This window comes from Cydia pomonella, chromosome 28 (genome assembly GCF_033807575.1).
Source record: "Cydia pomonella isolate Wapato2018A chromosome 28, ilCydPomo1, whole genome shotgun sequence".
Lineage (NCBI taxonomy): Eukaryota > Metazoa > Arthropoda > Insecta > Lepidoptera > Tortricidae > Cydia > Cydia pomonella.
Window position 1 is genome coordinate 1,652,819 of NC_084730.1, and position 22,731 is coordinate 1,675,549.

The 22,731-nt window shown below is 39.0% G+C and overlaps 1 protein-coding gene and 1 non-coding gene across 2 annotated transcripts in view; one reads left to right on the plus strand and one right to left on the minus strand.

Moving 5' to 3' along the window:
* The window catches only part of LOC133532880 (SH3 and multiple ankyrin repeat domains protein 1), a 114,286-nt gene that overhangs the window by 43,020 nt on the left and 48,535 nt on the right, over positions 1–22,731 (minus strand). Inside the window, exons 3-9 of the mRNA XM_061871740.1 lie at positions 12,859–13,003; positions 11,258–11,319; positions 7,807–7,945; positions 4,422–4,572; positions 3,591–3,732; positions 2,394–2,466; positions 1,009–1,138 (exon numbers count right to left, since the gene is read on the minus strand). Coding sequence (XP_061727724.1) covers positions 1,009–1,138; positions 2,394–2,466; positions 3,591–3,732; positions 4,422–4,572; positions 7,807–7,945; positions 11,258–11,319; positions 12,859–13,003 — 842 coding nt within the window. The remainder of the gene's footprint in view (positions 1–1,008; positions 1,139–2,393; positions 2,467–3,590; positions 3,733–4,421; positions 4,573–7,806; positions 7,946–11,257; positions 11,320–12,858; positions 13,004–22,731) is intronic.
* On the plus strand, positions 396–468 carry Trnar-ucu (transfer RNA arginine (anticodon UCU)). Its single transcript has one exon. It is a non-coding gene; the product is annotated as a tRNA-Arg (tRNA).

Here is a 22,731-nt window from a genome sequence, read left to right on the forward strand (position 1 = left end):
AAAATTTTGCAAAAACTGATTCGACAAAAAGTATCAAACCTACCACACAATTTCACGAGAAACGGTTGGAAAAGTTTTACCCCATCAAAGCATATACACACTTCCTTGGTCAAATACATACAACCAACACCTATGCAAATAATAAATATGTACAAATACAACAATCAACATACTAAATTAACCATGAAGTAACCACATATTTCTTCAATTTCTCATACTATAAAATAATCATAAATCAGAATTGTTATCCTAAAACATGATTACAATTACCGCATGGTAACCATTTCAAAATCAAAACACCAGAAAATAACCTACAAATATGGTACATACGCCATTTGGACACTAATACAGACGGTCAATAGCACATGAAAGGTAATTTCGTGCGCTCACTCACAGTCCCTGTGGCGCAGAGGATAGCGCGTTGGACTTCTAATCCAAAGGTCGTGGGTTCGATCCCCACCAGGGATGCGCAAACATTTAAAATTTTGTTTTTGTATTTTTTTGCTTACAAATTATACAGCAGTTATCTTGCCTAATTTTTTTTGTAGTCATTTGTTTCTCAATAGAATAAGATTTTTTTTCTCTTAAGGATTTCGTTTGTTTTTCATTGTTTTATAATATCAAAGATACATTGATTGAGTAAGATATGTAAAATCTGAGACAACTTCGTGTTTCGAATTTGTCTGGTAAACGAGATGGCGCTGTACAGCTCAATACATTTTGCGGTAACATGTATTTTTTCAGTGAAAGAAAAAGGATCAGTTTTTTTTTTAAATCATGTGTCGAAAGATGGCAGTAAATTTACTGTGGCTACAAAGTTTTCTTTGACAATCAATCTCTATTTCAAATTCTTTTTGGAACATACATACACATGCATGTTGGCATATTTTCTGCAGATTCAAAAAACACACACGTTACTGTTCAAATTTTCACTTCTGTCGGCACTCCCGGAGTGCAACTATTGTTGCAACAAAATGGCGATGGTACCTAGTACAAAATGAGACTAACCTCTGAAACCGGCCGCGGCCCTCGGAGGCCTGACCTGGCCGTTGCTGGTGGTGTACTGTCTGGCGAGACCGAAGTCCAGCATGTACACTTTGCGACAGTTTGACGGGTGGCGGCCTATGCTGAAGTTACTCTGAAAGTACAAAGGTATTCGTTAAGAGGAAATGGGATGGCCCCTTGTCCGAACAATCGTAGTCCCCGTTTTCCTCTCTAGATATTGTTATTATGGAAAATGTTTTTACATGATTTGGTGTCTATATTAACCATAGCTTATACGTTTGTCCATTTTCGACTTTTTCATTATTGTGTAATTAGGAGCGAATTGAGATTTGATACGAATTATTAAATGCTCCTAATAATTAAAAAATCGAAAAAATCAAACGTAGGGGCATACATTTAAGAGGCTGTCAATACCTAAAGCGCGCACACTGTCTATTTGTATCGGAGTAAATGAGATAGCACTGTCGCATGTTACTGGGCCTGGGCAAGGGAATAATAAGAAAAATATTTAAATAAAAAAAAGTGGATTATTAGTGTAATATTTTACTCAACCACGGTTTAGATATAAATGTTTTGAAATTGTGATTTTAATTGCAGACCCATAAGTCAAAACAATAAAACTGTTTAATTGTGATTTTAAAACCAATCTTTGCAATTATTTTCTATCGAGCCGATTTCGTTCAATCGTGTATCGAGTACAACCACCGTCTTTGAAATATAATTAATATGAACATATATTTTTCTTACTTGACTAAAACAAATAGTCTTTCTTAAAAAACTGTTTAAGTAACATCAATTTCAAGGACATTGGGTGTTGACAGCATCTTAACAAATTGCGTTAAAATACTTTCATTCAATAATGTTAATATCCAGATGAGGATTACGTTTGTATGAAACGGCGATTTTTCGTAAAACTTTAATTTCATTTATTTGTTATAATGCCATTTTGGCGATATTTTTAGGGTTCCGTACCCCCCCATTGGGCGGCATATCATTCGATGTATGAAAACTAAACACGTGTGAAAAATCCATATTAGTCAATTTATATACCTTTTAACGATTCTCCCAAGTGATATTTGGGGCAAAAAAGTGATACCTGCGATTCAAGATATCGATGATTGTGGGGCCAAAACAGTTGTCATAATAATTGTGACTCAAAATGTTCGCATGTCATGCCGAATATTTGGCGCTTCGGTCGAGAGAGGGGCCGAATATTCGGTATTCGGCTAAAATCACTATTCGAGGCATCTTTAGTCTATATACTAGTTTTTGCACAATTGTGCAAGGTTTTCGACAGGGGGGTAAATTAATGAAAGACTAGTCAAGTTATCTATGGTATAAGGTTCTACCAAGTAAAAGTAAGTATAAATAAAAACTGAATAACTTACTGGTTTAATGTCCCTATGTAAAAATCCTACTGAGTGTATGGAATCTATCGCCTTGAGTATCTGCAGGCCCAACCTGAAAAACATAATATTCATTAGATTAATAAACCTACGAGTGTAATAACAGTATGGATATACACGGTGCATGCGAGGAAACGGAAAGATTTTAACTTATCATTTGTCACCACGTTCTAACAAGTATATAAGCGCGAAAGTGACGGGCATAGTGACAAGTGGTAAAAATGGACCATAATACCGCCGCTGATCGTATTTAGAGACAAAAATGTCATATAAACTTTTTTTTTAATTCGCCTTGTTTCAGAGTTAATACCAATTAAATTTTTTTTTTTTCGTGCATAACGTCTAATATATGTCTCAAATATTTACTTTTGGTCAAAAAGTTTTTGATCGTACACGTATTTATCACAACCAGTCATAGTAACGACCGCATCTTATGAATTGGTACCCCTGACCAGGATATCTCACCTGAGTGTGGTGGACAATGAAAATGCGCCTCCAGGCTGAGCCCAACTCAGTTCTGGAAGGTTCCTTCCTTGCAGTTGTATGACTAACAAGGAAAAGTACCCAACTGTCCGGTTCCGATTTGATTTATATTTATACACCGTGTTTTTATTGAATTCCTTTAACTTCGGGGTATCGATAAGTACGTTAAAGGAAACCAAATGGCATAGTTAATTTATATATTTATAAAAACTAATTAAATGTTTCATATAGCATTGTTGTACCGCGGGAATTACATTTCACTCAACTAAACAATTGAAAACTGTGACATATTAATGTCATTTCGAACACCGATGGTCCGCGATAGTACTTACGTTTATTAGCAAATGTATGAACTAGTACTAAACACTAATCAATATGTAAACAGGCCCTAAGGCAAGTGAACATGCTCGTAAGGGCCTTATCAGATAAAAAATAATTATTGATTATCTCCGAAATGGAGTTAATTAGAATACCGGTGTCTTTGAGAAAGTTACTTAATTTAAGCTCAGGGATGCACCCTTGCAATTAACGGAAAAAAAAAAACACGGTGTATGTTATAGAGTAGTCTAAAATAACAGACATGTATTTTGTTTTAACTGCCCAAACTCAACCTATTGGGAGAAATTGTCCTCCAAAGTACAAAAAAATTATTAAATCTTCTAACTCCTATAGAAAGTGATGCTCAAGCAATCTCACCTGAGTGTGGTGGACAGTGAAAAGGCGCCTCTCGGCTGCGCCCTCCTTAACTCCGCAAGGTTCCTTCCTTGTAGTTGCATGACTACGTAGTTGAAACGCGCGTTCCGACCGCACCCTATGAAGCGGCAGACATGCTCTTTTCCTGAAAAAAATTGAATAAAAAACAAAATTAGATGTCTGGAAAGCGGCATGAGTTTAGTGGTGTTATTTTTACAAACTTAACTTGCCCTGTTAGTATAGGGAGCGTGCATGAACTGTAGGAGGCAGCACAGGAGCCGTCAGATTTTTGGCGCGAGGCGTAAATGTGATGTTTTTTGTTCCGATGTAGCCCACAAGATGGCAGAACCTACTATGCACAAGAAAACACGTGACGTGTAAATGTGCATGTTTATGGTTCCGATTCAAGCCACAAGATGGCAGACCCTCCAACGCGCACGGTCCCTATATGTTATTTTGTCATGACAAATCCTGGAAGCTAAATATGGCCCACATCCCGATTTCCGATTGAGCTGACATTTTGCATACATATGTAAATCGGATGACAATGCAATATTATGATGACATGGAGCTGATCTGATGATGGAGACAGGCTGTGGCCATGGGAACTCTGTGATTAATCAACGCAAACTAATTATGTTTGGGATTTTTAGAATTGTCTTTTTGAACATTTTAAGCATTTCGAGTCCTGTCTGTGTGTCAATAGCAGAGCTTCTAACTACCAAAAAAACCTCACCTTGCAGTTTGTTCAATACAGCCACCTCCATTTTCAGCACTTGCTTGGGCTGCCCCGCTTCCACCTTCAGAACCTGTTCCCACCTCCATAGAGCTCACCTTGCAGTTTCTTCAGCACAGCCACCTCCATCTTCAACACTTGCTTGGGCTGCCTCGCGGATTCCACCTTCAAGGCCACCTGTTCCTGGGTCACCAGGTCCAAACCCTCGTAGATCTCGCCGAAGCCGCCGCCACCGATTTTTTTCACGACCTGAAAGATGAACAACTTATGATTGCACCTCTAGAAATTATCAATAGCACTCTTTAAGTGAGCAGTTGTAGATCTTGTGTCGTTGGAGTAAGGTCTCAGAATAATTAGTTAACCATTGACCGCCAAAGATGTGCAATGACGCTCGAGGTTACAGCCCAATGTCAACCTTCTTGCATTCCGACAAGGTCGACGTTGGCGCGCCACACACGATAGGCGTGGCGTTCAAAGGGCTGCTTCGACGATGGCACAGTTTTCAATTGGATGTATCAGACGGATGGACAAAGTGACATACACATACCTTCCATCTCTCCTTGACACGTGCTCGGGCTGCAGATCCTCGCTGGCCATCAGTGCCGGATTAAGACATTTTGGTGCCCTAAGCATTTCTAGACCATGGTGCCCCCTCATCAAGATTACATTGAATTTTCTTGGTAAATTGAGTGACGTTTACGCATTACTTTTGAGAATAGAATTTTCAATCCGTCACATCATTTTATCACGGAAATTGACAGAACTGCAGTATTAATGTTCCAAGAGTAGGTAAGGTCAAGTGTAAGCAAATTCGAAGACCGTGCTTCGCATAAGTCCGGAGGCCAAGCCAACCATGGTCCAAGTGTAAGCGAAGACGTAAGACATAGGTAGTATTCCGCACAGGATTTTGGAACCTCTAGAGCTTTCCTGCGAAGCTTTCATGTGAGGGCCAAGGCCGAGCTTCAGTAGGGGCTTAGTTATTGGCCATTGGTTTTTGTCAGAACAAGTACCAATGGCCACAAATGTTTTAAATAGCAAATTATTATTTACGAAAACGGGACTTAATAGGGTAAGTTTTAAAATTACCTCTGACCCGACGTTTCAAGGACGGCGTTGTCCCCTGGGGTCTCGGAGAAGACTGTGTAAAGTCGACATCATTATTTTGACGTTGGAGGTAATTTTAGAACTTAATCAAACACGCGAATAAGTCCCGTTTTCTTAAATAATAATGTGTCACAATTAGGCCAATACAATTAGATTTTTTCGACCTAAAAATACGTGTAATCCGAGTTTGCTCCATTCCAGGACGTGTGCATAAATGTTTCCTCTTTTTCAGTTTTTTTGCTTGTAAATCGAAAACGGTACGGCCGATGGAAAATTTGTTCTAATTACAAGTATTATTAAAATTGATATCTAAGGATCCGAAATGTAATTTAACTATGTTCTTGCAATAAAATATATTGATTGATTGATTGATTTAAGGTACCTTAATATGTATTCGTAGTACCTAAATTGTAAATTAGGTCGACATTTTTTATTTTTGGTAAAATCATGTTAATAATCCGAAAACGCTTTCTAACACTGGTCTGATCCACCAAGTGCTATTGTAAATTGATAGTGGGTTCCTTCTACATCGAGTGGTTTGGCAATCTAAAGGAAAAAATTATCTCTTAAGGATCCCAAAATGTATGCACACCTCCTGGGATAGAGCAAACTGGGATTACACGCATTTAGGACCAAATAAATGTATTAAAACACGACCAGTTTGGCCTAGTGGGTAGTGACCCTGCCTACGAAGCCGATAGTCCCGGGTTCAAATCCTGGTAAGGGCATTTATTCGTGTGATGAGCATGGATATTTGTTCCTGAGTCATGGGTGTTTTCTATGTATTTAAGTATTTAGTACCTGGGCGACCGAGCTTTGCTCGGTTATAACTATTTATTGTAATATGGTGATGTATAGGTGATAATCTTAACTACATTTTTTTATTAAATTAAACTTGTCTAAAACAATAAAAATTCAAAAATTATATATAAACTTGAACATATAAAAAAAAACAAAAGTTAGCCACCGGGCGAGATTCGAACCCGTAACACTCGTTTAGCAGTCCGCGTCTTAACCCGCTGGATCAGACGGACAATGGCCGGCGACACGAAATTATCGACCATATTCTGCGTCGAAAGAAAAACGCATGAAAACTCGAAAACATGCGTTTTCCCAAACATAAGACTAATCTAGATCGATTGTTTACCCCCAAAAACCCCCATATACCAAATTTCAGCAAAATCGTTAGAGCCGTTTCCGAGATCCCGGAAATATATATATATATACAAGAATTGCTCGTTTAAAGGTATAAGATACATATTTATATATTATATATATCGTTGTCTAAGTACCCTCAACACAAGCCTTATTGAGCTTACTGTGGGACTTAGTCAATTTGTGTAATAATGTCCTATAATATTTATTTATTATTATTATTTATATTTATTTATTTAAAACAATTTCCAGCTTGCTGGGAATTAATTCCTCAAAACGCTATTTTTGGATCTAATTTGATTGGCCTAAATCGTGAAGGTGTTTTTAAAGGCAAAGTCTAAGGCTGAATGCGCGTAGCGTTCGATCAGCGCTTACGGATGAGGCCAAAGGTCGAGCTGGAAGAAAGCAAGGCTTGAATTTGACCAATGGCGAGGTATGAATAGCTGGACGTCCGCAGCGTCAGATCGCGGCGCGTTATCATATAATACAACTAATGGCTAGGTGTGAGCAAGGCAGCCCAGCTGCGAAAGAGGACAGCATGGATTTGGATCCATGGCCAAGCGAAAGTGGGGCAGTTTGCATAAAGTAGAAGGCCTGGCGTCGCATAAGACCTAACGCCGAACTGCAAAAGAGTGGCTTGAAATCGAACCTATGTAATCACGGTCCTCCTACTGCTCGGCCTTTGCCTTAACTCGAAAGCGCAACTTGATAAGATGCTTTTGTTTTTCGGCATTCGCAGGGCCCTTTATTACACTTTGACAATTAGGTCGCAGGATCGCGGCTCTGTAGCAACTCGGCCTGGCCGACACATCTGGTGTGCAAGAGACCAAAATACGCTACAAAATCGGTAATCTACGTCGAGAAAATCGGTTGGCCACAAGCCCGACGGTAAGATTTTTTGGCCATGAGCTTTGATGGCTTCCGCGTAAGGTTGGAGATGTGCTTACGTGTCCTCACTCTCTTACGACCCTTCGTTATTAGATGGGTACTTGCACACGTATCAAAAAGTTTCGTGTACATAAGTACTACACTACGACTGCGATGCTGATGCAGCCTGCGCGTTTTTTTTTTTCCTATGATTTTGGTGCCCCCCTAGACGTGGTGCCCTAAGCAAGTGCTTATTTTGCTTAATGGTTAATCCGGCACTGCTGGCCATGGTGATGTGGTGGCGCGAGGACAGCGGAACACAGAGCCGCCATCTCAGTGTGAGCGGGACACACATACCTTCCATCTCTCCTTGACCACGTGCCCGGGCTGGAGCAGATCCTCGCTGGCCATGGTGATGTGGTGGGCGCGGCGCGATGTATCGCAGCGGGACACAGAGCGCTCGCGTTTACCACCGAAGTTTGGTAGAGTCCGGGACCTGAAAAGAAATGAAATTAGTATTTTTAAACCACTCCCTATAGATGTCAAGATTGTCAATTAATCGGTTTGCAAGGCGTCATCCATTACGTCACATGAAATTTCGTATTTTTGGATTTACATAAACTTGAACAATTTTCCAAGGAGAGAGTGAAAGCCAGATTAGATATTTTTAACGCAGCACTGCAAGGTACAAAGGTAAACCTTGTATTAACATTCGTTAGATTTCTCTTGATCAGGAGGACAGTTTTTAGGGTTCCGTAGTCAACTAGGAACCCTTATAGTTTCGCCATGTCCGTGATCAGGAGGACAGTTTTTAGGGTTCCGTAGTCAACTAGGAACCCTTATAGTTTCGCCATGTCCGTCTGTCTGTCTGTCTGTCCGTCCGAGGCTTTGCTCCGTGGTCGTTAGTGCTAGAAAACTGAAATTCGGCATGGATATATAAATCAATAAAGCCGACAAAGTCGGACAATAAAATCTAAAAAAAATATTTTTTTTTAGGGTACCTCCCCTACACGTAAAGTGGGGGTGTTTTTTTTTTTTTTTTTGCTTCAACCCTACAGTGTGGGATATCGTTGGAAAGGTCTTTCAAAACTAATAGGGGTCTTCAAAAAACATTTTTTGATAAAGTCTCCGAATATACGGAGATAATCGCTCCGAAAGAAAAAAAAAATGTCCCCCCCCCCCCTCTAACTTTTGAACCATAGGTCCAAAAAATATGAAAAAAAATCGTGGAAGAGCTTAAAAAAGACATTAAATGAAAACTATAGCGGACATGATCAGTTTAGCTGTTTTTGAGTTATCGCAAAAACTTTCCCCTTCATAGTTGAAAGGTACCGTTTCATCCCTTGGTTAACAATTTACTATACTTTAAGCTCCAGTTTAGCTTATTGTGACGGAAGAGTAACTACGGAACCCTACACTGAGCGTGGCCCGACATGCTCTTGGCCGGTTTTTTTATGATTTAAGATGGTAAGGTCGTAGCTGCCAAGTGGATGCCAGAAGAAGGGCGCGGACGCGGAAGGCTCAGACGGAGATGGCGGGATGACCAAGATAGATTTCTCAACAACTGGCTGGAAGAGGCACTAAATCGGGGGTTGTGGAAGACTAGGACACCATAACAGGCTAGCAAAAAAAGGAAATCACAGTGACGTGGCATAAACTTCACGACTTTACTTGGAGTGCATGAGATATTATTCATTTGCGTTGCGTTACAGTTCATGTATCTGCTTGCATGCTAGCGTGGAAATTTGTAATCAATAAAATTACAAATAAATTTTTGTCAAAAAAAACGTTTCGGTACAAGCTTTTATCGCTGACTGTAATTGACAACCCGCTTGTTGTTGACGAGCGGTCTGGCCTAGTGGATTGTGACCCTGCCTACGACGCCGATGGTCCCGGGTTCAAATCCTGGTAAGGGCATTTATTCGTGTGATGAGCATGGATATTTGTTCCTGAGTCATGGGTGTTTTCTATGTATTTAAGTATTTATAAATATTTTCGGTTCTCGTATGTTTCCTTTATCCTAATGAATGTTTTAATTATACGGAATTTTGACTCTTAGAGACTATACATCTCTAAGGATAATTTGATAAAAGTCATTTAGTTCTGACATTTAGAGGTATTTACACCTCTAAATAATTTTAGATGTTTTTTGTATCTGTTTGTTTTTTTTTATTATTATTATTTTAGTTATTTTTTGTAATTGTATTTTACACTTAATTGTTGATGTGCTTGTTTTTGTTTGTATGTAAATTCCATGTTGACGTGTAAAGTGCCCTTGTGGCCTATTTGCTGAATAAATGTTGAAGTTGAAGAAGTTGAAACCGGAAAGTGGGTCAAATTTAGCTTCCAATATTTGACCCACACAAACATTGATACTAACAGGGCAAGTTAAATAAAAGCTTGTAAATATACATTGAAATACCTAAATATAAAATGACAAATCGAAATAATTGAAAAAGTTAACATAATAGCATCTAATAAAATAAGCATGTGATAAAATCGTGACATTTAGGGCACGTCACCAGAGGGAGGAAACTAGAGCGTTCGGGCGTTGTCGGCTCCGTTCGGCTCAGCATTGCTCCGAGCAATTATTACGGCGGGCAAAACTTGACGTTCCTTTGTGTGCACACCCACAGATAAGATAATTACATGAATTTTGGCAACCCTAAATAGCCGAAAGGGATAGTTCCATATATTAGAAAGGAGCAACATGATTCGGCCTTGAATCACTGTCAAACTGCGGTTTTGTAGGAAGTTTCCTTTCTGTACGGTAGTACTATTTCTGTGACGTCACTGCGATTCCGCGCCGTCACCGTTTTTGAGCAGCGCGCAGTGTATTCGCGAACGAACTCGCGGACGGAGGCTAATTTAGTAAACAACATACATTACTAACACTAATCATTTTTAATTGGACCGGTGTCGGTTTTTAATTGGACCTATGTTGTACAAATAAAATCTTTGATCTTTGATGATGGTGTTCCAAAAAGTCGCAAGTGCCCCGCCCGAAGCGGTGAATTTTCCCATTATTCTTTTAATTTAAAAATGTGTAGTATTGCTTGCAAATGTATGTATCTTGATTAAAATAGTACATTACGATACAAGTGCGAAAAATAGGAAATTCGAAACGAGTGGCGATAAATTAAAACACGACCGAAGGGAGTGTTTTAAATCGACACAAGTTGCGAATTACCTATTCGCACATGTATCGTACAACGTTTTACAGTACATATGGCCCTTTAAATGTTCGACACAGTAACGTAATATGCTACTTCTCGCACTAGTGCTATAAAGTAGCCCTATATGTACTGTAAAATAGATTAATACTAGCAAAGATACATTGAGTAAGATGTGTATAATCTAAGACAATTTCGTGCTTCGAATTTGACAGGTAAACGAGATGGCGCTGTACACAAAATTTTACGACAACTCCGATAGTCAAAAGTTGACCATTCAGTGACCGCAAAACCTATGTTGGATGTCAAACTAATGGCCACGTTTTTTGACTTTACCTCCCTATTACAATCGATTATTTTTGATACTAATAATAGTGCACAAGTGCGTTGGAGATGGTCGCAAGTTCTGCGACGAGGCCTGGTTTGCGGCACTAGCAGACAAAAGGGAAAAAAGGCACCGTAGCGAAACGTCACAGTCCGTCGCGAACTTCCCTTGCCAGCTCTGTGGCAGAGTATGCCGCTCTCGCATCGGTCTTTTCAGTCACCAAAAAAGATGTTTTGCGGACATTGCACTATAGATCGTCTGAAATAGACGCTAAGGCCAGTAGTAGTAGTAGTAGTAATAGTGCACATACCTTAATAGTGGGTTGGCTTGCACCCGAGGGGCGAGGGCGGCTTCAAATCGCCTCTCTTCACGCTGCAAGAAACACAGATTATATAACACACAAAACATCTTTTTCATCTTAACCTTCTCCAGAATGTAACAAACACTTTTCTGAAAACCGCATCAAAATTGGTTCAGCCAAACGCGAGATAATCGCGGACAAACATACATACATACAGGTCAAACTGAGAACCTTTTTTTTTGTAGGCGATTAAAAAACAAATGTCACTTCTGTGGGCAACAGCTTGATAATGACTTCACCACACAGGATTAATATACGATACGGCAACCCTAACCCCGGGCTCCTTTAAGTACGACTCCCACCGAACGGGCGGAGTTCGTAGCGCATTTCAAATTTGTACAGCCGCAAGCCGGTCGGCTGCTCGCGGACGCGGACGACTCCGGACGGACTCCATCGCGTCTGCCATACATTATGTATAGGCACATTGACGCGCGCCGACGCGGCTCGACTCCGCCCGTTCGGTGAGAAACGTACTTTAGGGCGCGATCAGGACAAAAGTTAGCAGCTTAAAACAAAAAACTGAATAAATATCAAACCTACTCACAAAATTCCACGGAAATCTATTGAGAAATGGGACCTGAAGAGAACAGGCGGACAGGCATAGTAAGCACAAACCAAAGCATTTTTAACTAAGCTGAAACAGAGTCGCTTTGCTAGCGCATCGCGCTCGCTCAATGAGGTTAGATGGGGCAAATGTTTGAGAATCTTATGCCTTACAGTTAGGTCAGATAAAAACTATACCTATAGTCAGTACTCTGAAGAAATCGGGAGATTTTAATCCCATACTGGGATTTTTTTTTCTCTCAGTTTGAGTGTGGCGCCAGCTAGAAGGACTGTTTGTGACATGATCAGGCACCGCGGTTACCTTGGGCACATTTCGCTGCGGCCGCGCGTCTGACCCTGAGCCCTGGGAGTCGGTGTCCGCTGATGAGGAGGACTCTCTGTTTGAGTGTGGCACCAGCTAGAAGGACTGTTTGTGACATGATCAGACACCGCAGTTACCTGGGGCACATATCGCTAGAGCCACGAGTCTGACACTGAACCTTGCGAGTTGGTATCCGCTGATGAGGAGGAGTCTATTTGACTGTGGCGCCAGCTGGAAGAATGTTTGTGACATGATCAGACACCGCGATTACCTGGGGCACATTTCGCTGGGGCCGCGCGTCTGACCCTGAGCCCTGGGAGTTGGTGTCCTCTAACGATGAAGAGGACTCTCTGTTTGACTGTGGCGCCAGCTAGAAGGATTGTTGGTGACGTAATCAGACACCGCGGTTACCTGGGGCACATTTCGCTGCGGCCGCGCGTCTGACCCTGAGCCCTGGGAGTCGGTGTCCGCTGATGAGGAGGACTCGCTGTTTGAGTGTGGCGCCAGCTAGAAGGACTGTTTGTGACATGATCAGGCACCGCGGTTACCTGGGGCACATGTCGCTGCGGCCGCGCGTCTGACCCTGAGCCCTGGGAGTCGGTGTCCGCTGATGAGGAGGACTCGCTGTTTGAGTGTGGCGCCAGCTAGAAGGACTGTTTGTGACATGATCAGGCACCGCGGTTACCTGGGGCACATGTCGCTGCGGCCGCGCGTCTGACCCTGAGCCCTGGGAGTCGGTGTCCGCTGATGATGAGGAGGACTCGGATCCGTTGGACTGGTGCGGCGCCTGTTTGAATGAGGAATCCCTCTCGCAGGTTGGTTCTTTCTCCCTGTAACAAAATATAATAATATTAAAATATTATAAGTGAAAAATCGATAGTAATATACTATAAGTTATCTATAGAGTAGGGAATGCTAACCGGTTAACCGGTTACCCGGTAATTTGACCAATATTACAGTCGGTAAAATACCGGTAATTTCCAGCCATAACCGGGAATTTACCGAACGTTGTATAGGCAAATAAAAATGTAACAACCTGTTGAATTAGCCCATCTATGTCTTCGTACTTACAAAAAAAACAATTACTACGGTTTACGATTACGAAGAGACACTTAAAATACTTACTTTTCTGCATCTTATGATCTCGTCGGAGTAGGAACTAGGAAGCAATGTTTTGTGACAAATGAGTGGTCGCTAATCCGTCGCCCTTTCCCTTCTCGCCACACCTACCCGATCCGCCTTACTATGTTCAGTGTCCTTTGTTTTAGTCTGTAGTGTCAGACAAGTGTGGAATGCGAAAGAACATTTTCTACCACTGGTTACTTATGTTCAAGATATCGTTCACGAATGTCTAAGCAACGTTCTATATTTTATATATAATTAACAGAATGATCTGATGATGACATGTTCCTGATTCCAACTCCTATCTTAAGAGCCCGGTAACGATTTTAGAGCAAAAATTTAAATTGAAAGATTTAGTCGTTGTAATTGGACACCTTTTGTTACGTAATATCTAAATAACAAGTATTGGTTTCTATTAGCACGTTTTTTTATCTTGCCTTTTAATAATGAGGTCGCAAGCGTGCGTCCCCGGTAATAGGTGACGAGAAGGGATAGTTTTTAAAAATTCATATAAATTATGGTAGTAAATTATACAAAATGATGTATAAGAACAGTTTCAGCAAATGTTGTAGATTGTTTAAGTATCAAAATTACGTTGAAATTAAGTCAATTTTCAGAGAAATGCTCACTTGTTTTGAAGTAATTTCTGGAGAAAATTGATTTCGTCTAACTTTCATTTACACTACTTCAAATTTATAGTAACAAAAATGTAGTTTATTAAAGTTGAAGTACAGGATATGTGTAATACAAAATTACCATTTTTAGCAGTCCAAACTTAACGAAATTTACAAATAAGATCGACAAAATCACTGCTTTTCGCGCGTTTACCTAAACGTCCATCAGAAAAAAAAACATTACTAATTAAGTGAGTCTGTTTAAAAAAAAAATATATATATATATAATGAAAGATAACAAGACGTGCTAATAGAAACCAGTACTTGTTATTTTTAATAGTTAACAAAAGGTGTACAATTTCATGCGCTTAATCTATCAATTTGACATTTTTGCGACTAAAATCGATAACGGCCTCTTAAAGTGCAATTTTAAAATAACTTGTGTTAAAATGATATGAAACTAATCTTGCTGTTAAATTTTTTTTTCTTATATTTACTAGATTTTAATGAATGTTGATTACGGTTTTAGTTACTTTAATAACAATATTATATTGATAGATGTGTAAATGCAAACGTGTATGACATTTAAATGACGACTGTCACTTTTTTGTTACCCTTTGATTACTACGATTTTTAAAGAATTAAAAAGTTTAATGTTGCTTATTTAATGTACAAGATCATTTCGCTTTGAAATGATACATGTTTGATTTTTTATTTAATATGATTAGTAAATATATCTTGTTTAATGTTTATAGTTTATTTTCATTATTTTGTTTTGTCGATGTTTCTATAACGTGCTGTTGATTACTTTTAAAGGTTACTGACGAAAATAAGGACACAATCAATAATAATGCAAAATCAATGTTTTTTATTTCATAAACGTATAACCGGTAATTTACCGGTTAACCGGTTAGTGGGACCTCGCGTCGGTAAATTACCGGTAATGAAAAACGCCCGGTTATTGCATTCCCTACTATAGAGTCTAAGGGTCACGTAGTATGGAAATTTTCCGTAAATAGAGTTGCACCATATTGAGTGTTGGTTAGACTCGAGTCTCTAGAGACCTCTGATTTAAGAATCGACTGTGTTTTCCAGACTCAATTAATTAATTAAGTCGAAACTCAAGTCCTTTTCAACTTGTTAGAGACGCCGAGTCTATTGTAGAGGCTTGAGTCCTTTTCACAGAACTCTCATTGTATTTACCAAAAAATTCAAATTGCATTGCATGTAAAAAAACATGGATTATGTACACCATCCGCTACGCTTATTTTCTCAAACTTGCAATGAAATGTTGACAAGACTTACCTACTTCAAATTAGGTCCGCAAATATTACGTATCCGGTGCGACAAAGAGATTTATTGGGTGCGATGAGTGAAGATGATGTGTAAAGGAATTTCATACAGCCTAACACACCTAGGCCTGTAAAGCAACCTTCTTTTGTTTTTAAACGTCGAATTATGACACAACGTCTTAGCATTCAACCATCAAATAGTAGTAGATTCGTAATTTGGTTTTAGCTGTGTAAACCTAAGAATAAAACAAATTTACTTCATTTATTGCAAGTTTGAGTAAAATATAACAAATCTCAGCGAGAAACGGGGTTGCGTATCTCTATCCGACCTCGCTACGCTAGGCTCGCGTCTATATCTACTTGGCCTGCAACCCTACGTTTCCCAGCCTCTATACTAATGTACTACTTACTGCTACTAATATTTTGCCTTGGAGTGGTTCGCCATCGGCTCCCGACCGATTACGTCATTTAAATTTGAAATTTGATTAATTATAATAAAATCAAAATTCCAACCACTCAAAAATTACTTATGCCACTTGAATGCCCACAAAATTGTTGACGGAGTCTTTATTGGGAGGCTAGAGTCCTTTTGATTTGAGCTTCGTAAAAACGAGCCGAATTCTTTAAGTTTAGACTTAAAACTAGACGACCGGTCTGGCCTAGTGGGTAGTGACCCTGCCTATGAAGCCGATGGTCCCGGGTTCAAATCCTGGTAAAGGCATTTATTTGTGTGATGACCTGATGACACGGAATTTGTTCCTGAGTCATGGCTATTTTCTATGTATTTAAGTATTTATATATTATATGTATATATCGTTGTCTAAGTACCTACAACACAAGCAAGAATTGAGCTTACTGTGGGATTTAGGCAATTTGTGTAATAACTCATAATATCCTCATAATATTTATTATTTATTTATTTATTTAAAACACTCGAGCCCTACCAAAGTACCAACAAATAATTAAATTATTTAATTTAGTCGTTATGGTGTTCTTATGGCCGTGTAACTTTTTCCTTTTTAAACGTTTGTTCACTCTGTGTTATTTAATGTTCACAATTCAAAAATTGATTCTGCAAGTAGGCCTCAAGGGCTCTTTTACAAGTCAATACAACATTTATAGTAACTGAATGATGTCTTTCTTCTTGTCTGTTACCTTCCGTGATTCTTCTCACTTGATGGTCTCATCGGAAGATCAGCGCTGGAAGCCACCAGCAACAGGCTGAGATGAGGCCATTTCATTTCACTTTATACTTTCTGTTTTTGTTATATTATGTAATATGTCTTTTTTGTGTTTACGAATAGAATAATTATATTCTATTAAGTATTCCGCGCGATGGCGTTTTTAGGGTTCCGTAGCCAAATGGCAAAAACCGGAACCCTAATGGATTCGTCATGTCTGTCTGTCTGTCCGTCCGTATGTCACGGCCACTTTTCAAAACTATACGAACTATACTGTTGAAACTTGGTAAGTAGATTTATTCTGTGAACCGCATTAAGATTTTCGAACAAAAAAAGAAAAAAAAACCAATAAATTTTAGGGGTTCCCCATTGTTAAGTCGAAATTTGATTAGCTATACGCACCTATACATGTATACCTATATGTACCTATGATGAGCCAACCCACCGCTGCATTTTTAGTTGCAATAAATAGTCATAAGCGTATGGACCTGTTTTAATTTCTTCTAACACCTTCACTCCAAAATGAACCTTAACGTCTAGAACATATGGTCCATCGACCACGGATATCATTTACGGTGACCTATTTCGCGGAGTGAATTTAATGTAATTTGGAGTTAAATATGGACAAATCAGTGCAAAAAAGTGGACAATAAAGCGGATAATAAAGTGTTAAAGTGAATTAAAGTGAAAAGAACGATATAGATTGGTAACTTTGGGATTTACAACAAAATGTTTCTACAACCGTTATTGTTCGAACTAAATTGAACTGAGTGATTTGGCATGTTTCAAGGGACAGTGGAATAGTGCATTTATACATATACAGCGGCAAAATAAGATTGCAGTGGACATTACGTACTTATATGCAGCGCGAACTTACCTACGTACTTATGCGCTTACCCTACACGGAAAAAAGTGAGTGCCGCGTTGGAACATTCTAGAACTTAGTGATTCTGTATTTAATTTGGTGATATTGTGGCAGTGAAATTACACAATGGAGCAAATAGAAAAACGTATATTACTTCAGAAAGATACTTATGAAAAGATAAAAAAGGCTTATAGCAACTACAAAAAGTCGCCTAAGGAAAGGATAACTATTGGATATGTACAAGGAAGAATGGATACTTTAGATACATATTGGAAGGAGTTTAAGACAGTTCACGAGGAGATACTCTTATCGATTTCAATAGAAGATAGACAATTACTTCCGTACTTCGCCGATGATATGTTCGACCAGTTTGAGGAGTTAGTTTATACATATAAAGGAGAGTTAAAGACGGCGTTATTGAAGTTTAGTTCTGAAATCGCACCTGTAAACACGTCCAACCAAATCACTGTGAGTAACACAAGTACATCCAATAGTGAAGTCCGTTTGCCTAGAATTTCCATACCGACTTTTAATGGGAATTATACAGAGTGGCAATCATTTCACGATCTTTTTGTGGCATTAATTCATAACAACTCGTCATTAGAAAACGTTCAGAAATTACACTACTTAAAAAGTAGTCTGACGGGCGATGCTGAAGTATTATTACGGCAGTTCTCAATCACCGGAGAGAATTATACTGAGGCGTGGGCTATTCTGAAAAAGAGATATAATAACAAGAGATATATCGTGAATACCGTTTTTAAGAAGTTTTTTGGACAACGAGCGTTATCTCAAGAATCGGCGTCTGCGATTAAGCAGCTGTTAGATACTACTGTTGAATGTATGAACGCGCTGAAGAATTTGGGTTTGCCTACCGATCAGTGGGATGCAATCGTCACGTTTGTCGTCATATCTAAGTTAGATGTCAGTAGTCATAAACAATGGGAAGAGACAATTAGTGAAGATAGTTCTGACGATCTGCCTGGATTTGAAAGATTGAAGAAATTCTTGGAAACGCGGTTTCGCACACTAGAGATGGTGGAACCTGCAAGTAGAAGTTACAAACAACCACCTAGTATTAAACCGAAGTCATTTCATACAACGGCAAGCAACGATGATCTGCAATGCACCTTCTGCAAAGAAAAGCACTACATACATAATTGTAAGCAGTTTAGTAAGCTACCCATTGAAGAGAGATATAGCCACGTTCAAGGCAACAACTTGTGCTATAATTGTCTCATACCGAATCACACCGTGTTTAAATGCAAACAACACACAACATGTCAAATCTGCAAGAGGAAACACCACTCCTTATTACATAGAGAGAAGGAGCAAGTAAGTGAAGATAAACAGGTTACAACTGCAACGAAAGAGGATCCGCCTGCACACACAAACGAAGAAAAGTTTGTCACCAAGGTTACAGCGCATGTGGCAAGCGGAGAACAGCCTGGTGAGAATATATGGTTAGCCACAGCACTGGTAGACGTCACATCGAGTTCAGGTCAGTCACACGTCTTCCGTGCTCTCATAGATCCAGGTTCAGAGGTGTCACTAGTAACATCAAGAGTCGTCGATTTATTAGGTTTAAAGAAAAACGAGATCAGCGGCGTCATGTTTGGTGTTGGTGAAGGTAATCGCACATCTCTTAAGCACTTAGTAGATTTACAGATTACGTCTAGATATGATACAAATTTCTCATTTAATGTAAACAATGCATATGTATTAAGGTCTATAACGCGTTGGTTGCCTGAAAAGGAAATTAGAGGCTATAATTGGCCACAGCTTAAGGATATACAACTGGCTGACCCCACCTTCAACGTACCGGGTAGGATAGATATTTTACTTAGTGCGAAAATCTATGCTAAGATAATAGATAGTGGTTTGATTAGGGGGCCAGGTGACGTAATCGCGCAGCACACTCGTCTCGGGTGGATCTTGTCAGGTGATATTGAGGTCAATTCAAACAGGTCTCATTATGTCAGGAGCTTTCACATCACAAGACAGATCAAGGAAGAAGACAATCTACTAAGAAAATTCTGGGAATTGGAAATACAACTTTACACAACCAAGAAAGCTTGGTCTAAGGAGGAAGAAAGTTGTGAAGAAATCTCCAAAAATACAACAGTAAGAGATGAAACAGGTAAGTATGAAGTCTATGAAGTACATCTGCCTCTGAAACAAACAAAACAAGAAACAATAAAGGTTTGCGATGAAACAAAGCAACAAGCAACTAACAAGTTCCAACAACTAGAAAGGAAGTTCCAGAGAAATGGAAAACTAAAGGAAGAATTCACGAAAGTCACCAATGAATGTTTGAATTTAGGTCATATGAAGAAGGAAGAGAAGGAAGATGAAAGGGAAGGGATTTACCTAGCCCACCACCCTATCATTCGTGAGGACAAGGACGCCACAAGGGTACGGGCTGTATACGGTGCGTCGTCGAACGGATACAACGGTCGATCCTTAGCTGACAGCATGCTCGTGGGGCCTACCTTGCAACCTGACTTACGCAGCCTCATCATTCGCTGGAGATGTCACAAAATCTGTGTGGTAGGCGATATAGTCAAGATGTATCGTCAAGTAAGAATGACAAACAACCATACCGATTTACAGCGGATAGTGTGGAGAGATGAAGCTACTGGCAACTTGGAAAGTTATCAGCTGTTAACCGTCACTTTTGGAACCGCTGCAGCACCTTGGTTAGCAGTACGAACACTACTTCAACTCGCTGACGATGAATCTGAAAGGCATCTACGAAGCGCGGCAGTTGGTAAGGACTTCGTTTACATGGACGACTTGTTGACTGGCCATGAAGACTTATCTGAAATGAAGGTAATATGCAATGAAGTTAACAAGTTATTAAAGAAAGGTGGCTTTCACATACAGAAATGTTTAAGCAACTCTGAAGAGTTGTTAAAGTACTTACAAGAGGTAAGTGACAGTAAAGAAACAGTGAACAGTCTGGAAATAAAGGAAGATAAAGTAATAAAAATACTTGGACTTACCTGGGACAGGAACGAAGACACCTTTAAAATAACGGTGAACTTACCGGAACTCAGGAATCCTGTAACAAAAAGGTTAGTTTTATCAGATGTGGCCAGTCTCTTCGATCCCTTAGGATGGCTAGCTCCAGTCGTCATAACAGCGAAAGTCATGATACAGAAATTATGGCTTTGCAACCATGGGTGGGATGAAGAACTGCCCGCTGAATTGGTTAATGAATGGGTTACTTACCGGGATGAGCTGAACGAACTGCAAATGATCGGAGTCCCAACCACCGTGGGGAAAATCACAACAGGCTGCAAGGATTTACAACTGCATGGGTTCCCTGACGCATCATTCGTTGTCGACGCCGCAGTAGTTTATGCGAGAGTCGTGAGTAGTCCGAAATTAGAACTTTACGCCGCAGCCTTGTTTGCAGAGCTATTGCATGAGCTCTCAAACTTACTGAAGACGAGAGAAGAAGAAGGGAAAACCAAGACAAGTCGAGGAGATTATTTGACAGCAGCTGAAATGGAAAAAATAAAAATGAGATGTATAAGATACTACCAATATATTTTGGTATATGAAGATAAAATTAAGCATCTGAAAAGGAAAGGTGAAATTCAGGCAAAAAGTTCTTTAATCACACTGACCCCATACTTAGATGAATCTGGTCTGTTGAGGGTAGTAGTTGGCGGCCTTAACAGCTCTTCCATAAAAGAACAAGCAAAGCAACATATCAAAAAACTAATGATAAAAGAGGCTTCCGTAAGAACTTTGCACATAGAAATTCTGATTATAATGAATGATATACATTCGAAGCATATGTTGGATTATCTGTTTAAAGGCAACTATCAGACAAGTTACACTCGGCTGCAGATCATGTATTCTGGAAGAGGCTACAGTTTCCGCTTACCACTACTTTACATATAAACCGCACGCTTGTATATCACCATCGTGATCTACATACCTGAGTCCAAAGGGGTAGGCGGTCAGCCTTTAAAATACTTACATCCAATTACAGTTTAAAAGTAAATACCTATTTTAGGTAGCATCCCAATCAGACTTAGGTATAGTCGCGAATACCTAAGTAACTAAGGTTAAACGTTCATTACATAACCGCTTTCCCGTTGCGTATCTCAATACATGTGCATACTTACCTATAAACGTAACTTGTAATCATTGAGATGATTTAAGTGGTTATTTAACAAATAAACCACTCGTTATTATTTCGTCAACATCAAACATCATTCAAAAAGAGACTTTATTATGATAAAATAAGAATTATAATCGAGTGTGTTCATTAGATTGTTTGTGAAATATAAGATGTAACGAGTTTCCATGTTCGTACTTAATCATAAACATTATTTACTAAAAAGTTTGTTTAGCTAACATTAAGTTTTGTATTTAGTAACTAAAACAATCCATACAGTCCATTACAATTGAATCGTGTTAACCGTGTTAGCAAACAAAATGTTATTTTCTAAGATAAAATGAATTTATAGTCGTAAGTACGCAAAAAATGTTATATATTACATGCCCTATGTCAGATCGCTTTTAATATTTGTGATATATTTGCTTATATTATTTTGTTAAATTGCTCAGTTTACATTATTTAGACGCGAAATGAACTAATTAGGAAACATTTACTATTGAAATTATACTTTAATTTTATGAATCTAAGGTTCAAAGCAGTTCATTCATGGTTGATAACATATGTTCATACACCTCTTAAATGTAAACGAGCACTTGGGTGATGGGATTTGTTTACTTCTTTTACATTATTAATTAGTTAGCACACATTTTGTGGGTACCTAGCTTGACTAGTTATGTAGTACGTAATTAGCACCAAGCTAACTTGTTCGTGATATAATAATATTTTCTACGGCCCGACCATAGATCGATATTGTGTTTCCAATGAATAAAATGTACCTACATTTTGTTAGATTAGATAATTACCGCCGATACAGTAGTTTAAATTGTATTGAGTAAGGAACTATAGTTTTTATGACTATTTGGTTTCATAGTTTGCATGTCGACTGTTAGTTGTTAACTTAATCGACTAGATTTTTATGCCCTATGTTTTTTCGGTTAAAGTTTACAATGTACTGGTGTTATTATGCGGGTTTAGGTCAACGAATATTTTCTTACTCATTCTAGAGCTTGGTTTAAAAACTGTTGTTTTTGGTGGGCGATATGTTAAGTCGAAATTTGATTAGCTATACGCACCTATACATGTATACCTATATGTACCTATGATGAGCCAACCCACCGCTGCATTTTTAGTTGCAATAAATAGTCATAAGCGTATGGACCTGTTTTAATTTCTTCTAACACCTTCACTCCAAAATGAACCTTAACGTCTAGAACACCCATACTTACAAAAATTTAAAAAAAAATTTTTTTCATCAAACCCATACGTGTGGGGTATCTATGGATAGGTCTTCAAAAATGATATTGAGGTTTCTAATATCATTTTTTTCTAAACTGAATATTTTGCGC